General features: G+C 35.3%; 1 protein-coding gene across 1 annotated transcript in view; it reads right to left on the reverse strand.

Annotated features, from left to right (window-relative positions):
• Nucleotides 1–2584, reverse strand: part of notum2 (notum pectinacetylesterase 2) — a 19293-nt gene extending 16709 nt beyond the window's left edge. The window contains exons 1-3 of the mRNA NM_001353872.1: nt 2352–2584; nt 1929–2263; nt 838–890 (exon numbers count right to left, since the gene is read on the reverse strand). Of these exons, the coding sequence (NP_001340801.1) occupies nt 838–890; nt 1929–2242 (367 nt within the window). The 5' untranslated portion in view covers nt 2243–2263; nt 2352–2584. The remainder of the gene's footprint in view (nt 1–837; nt 891–1928; nt 2264–2351) is intronic.

Here is a 2584-nt window from a genome sequence, read left to right on the forward strand (position 1 = left end):
GTTCTAATATCGTTTTAAATAACAGTCTAAGAACATTAATATAACATAAGACTGGAATGTTAATACATTATCTGTAAAAATGGATATTTTGAAAATTCTAAGAACCTTTCACAATAGTTTTTATAACTTACTAAAGACATTAGCGAAATGTTCTTAGAGCATTAATACAATGTAGATGGAACATTCTTATTATGTTTTAAATAACGTTCTGAGAACATGAGACTGAAACATTATGCACTGTGAAAAAAAATGCTGGGTTCCACGCAATGCATTCCTGTTTTCCCAACACAAATCGATTAAGTTAGCTTAATTGTTTTTATTAAATTTAAGTGGATGGTGCTAAAACAATTGATATGTCTAAAAAAAAACTTTAAGAATTGAATTGTTTCAGCTAATTTTAAATAAGTAGTTTCAACAAGCAGAAAACAAGCATTTTTCAGTGTGAAAACATTTTAAATTACATTCTCATAACCAAAAAAACAACATTTTAAAAACTGGACAAGCTTGCTAGCGTCTCCATCTCCATTTAAAGTCACTTTCTCTTGGCGAAGCTTTCCAAGTGAAGAGGTGTTGCATGATTTATTTGCTCACACTTTGTTCTCCGTCTCACATTGTTTAATTTTAAAGTGGCTAATTCAGCATTGCGTGTTACTATTCTTAACCAGCAACACTATATATCTTCTTGACATGTGGGTGAACCGACGTGATGTGACATGCTCTAAAAAGCAAGAAAAATGACATGTCTAAGAAGATGACCAGCAGTCAAAATAACGCCGAGCGCTGCATTTAAGCCTGCTGACCTCTCTCGACAAAATTAACTTTGTTTTAAATACTCACCTTCCAAAAATATCAGCCATCTCTTACTTCCTTTGAACTCCTTTAGGTAGAACCTGCGGGTCACAAATAAATATAGATGGTCTAGGGTACATAACCATGTGAGGACATTTTCAAAACTGTCAAAGGATAAATATTTGATGTGACATTGCTGCAGTTTTGTAGGCAACAGTCTTTAAATGGGATAATTGATTTTTAGTGAATATTTCTTTGTCTTGTTTTCGCATATAGATTTAAGGATACATTTACTTGAGAAGCCAAGAGAAATACAATATCCAATTTGGTTAATGAAATGTTTTCCTTAGAAAACATAAATAATATTAATAATAATAATAATCTGCGAATATAGTAAGAAAAGTAATCTTGTTTTCCCTTTAAATAAAGTTAATTTTTCTTACCATCATACCATCATTGCAAACATTTTATCTAGTTTTACATATACAGTTGAAGTCTGAATTATTAGCCCTCCTGAATTACTAACCCTCCTGTATATTTATCCCCCAATTTTTGTGTTCAACACATTTCTAAACATAATAGTTTTAATAACTAATTTCTGATTTTATCTTTGCCATGAAGCCAGTATATAATATTTTACTGGATTTTTCAAGATACTATTCAACTTAAAGTGCAATTTAAAGCCTTTACTAGGTTAATTAGGTTAACTAGGTGAGTTAGGGTAATTAGGCAAGTCATTTTTTTAACCATAGTTTGTTCTGTAGACAATCGGAAAAAAAAAGCTCTATTATTGACCTTAAAATGTTTTTTAAAAAATTATAAATTGCTTTTATTCTAGCCAAAATAAAACAAATAAGACTTTCCCCAGAAGACAAAATATTATCAGACATAATGTGAAAAATTCCTTGCTCCGTTAAACATCATTTGGGAAATATTTGCAATAGAGAAAAGATTTACAGGAGGGCGAATCGTTTTGACTTCAACTGTAACCACAATATCTTTAGTCATTCTGTCATTAATGTATGTGCTATCAGTGTCCATCATTCCTAGAATTACAATCAAATTTCTTTGTTCCAAAACTTAGCAATTAAATAAAAGCATCTCAAGCTAGCAGTGAGGATGTGGATGTTGTGTCTTACCCAGCAGCAGTACCATCATTGCATGTCACTGCTGTGTTCTTAAGAAAGTGCAGCTTCATGTCATCAGCAGGCTTGTTGACAGATGCGCTTTGTTGGCTGGAGCCGCGGCCTCCAGGATTTGTTTCTTTACTGGAATCGCCAGCACCAGCCAGCCCAGAGTTGGGGTCTGCTTCAGGGCCATGCTGGGTTGCCTCTATGGCTGGGTTGTTAGGCTTCTTTGCAGGTTTTCCTCCTGGCTTGACATTGCGATTGTTGTTCTGGCACGAAACGACTCCCAGCAGAAGCAGGAACAAAGCATGACAAAAAATATTCATATCCAACCTGACAGGACCTCCCTAAAAAAAGCCAAACGGTTCATAAGTGGTCTATATTTTTAAAAGACATTGCTTTCGATTCATTAGGACTCTCAGAGTGAACACTCACCCCTTTTAAGCAACTGGTCCTGGTCCTCCTGACGTTCTGGAGAGCAAAAATCTTCAGATGCTGCGGAGAAGGTGGTTTTCGGATTGATGCTATGCTGGCGTCCTTAGCAGATCTTGGTCTTTGGTTGTGGTCGGTGCTAGATTTTATAGTGCCACCATATGGATTGCATTTCTAAACATCCCCTTTGAGCTGGTGCCAGCTCTGGGCTGCAACCAATGACACACCAAACCTGG

The sequence above is a fragment of the Danio rerio genome, chromosome 6 (genome assembly GCF_049306965.1).
Source record: "Danio rerio strain Tuebingen ecotype United States chromosome 6, GRCz12tu, whole genome shotgun sequence".
Classification (NCBI taxonomy): Eukaryota; Metazoa; Chordata; class Actinopteri; order Cypriniformes; family Danionidae; genus Danio; species Danio rerio.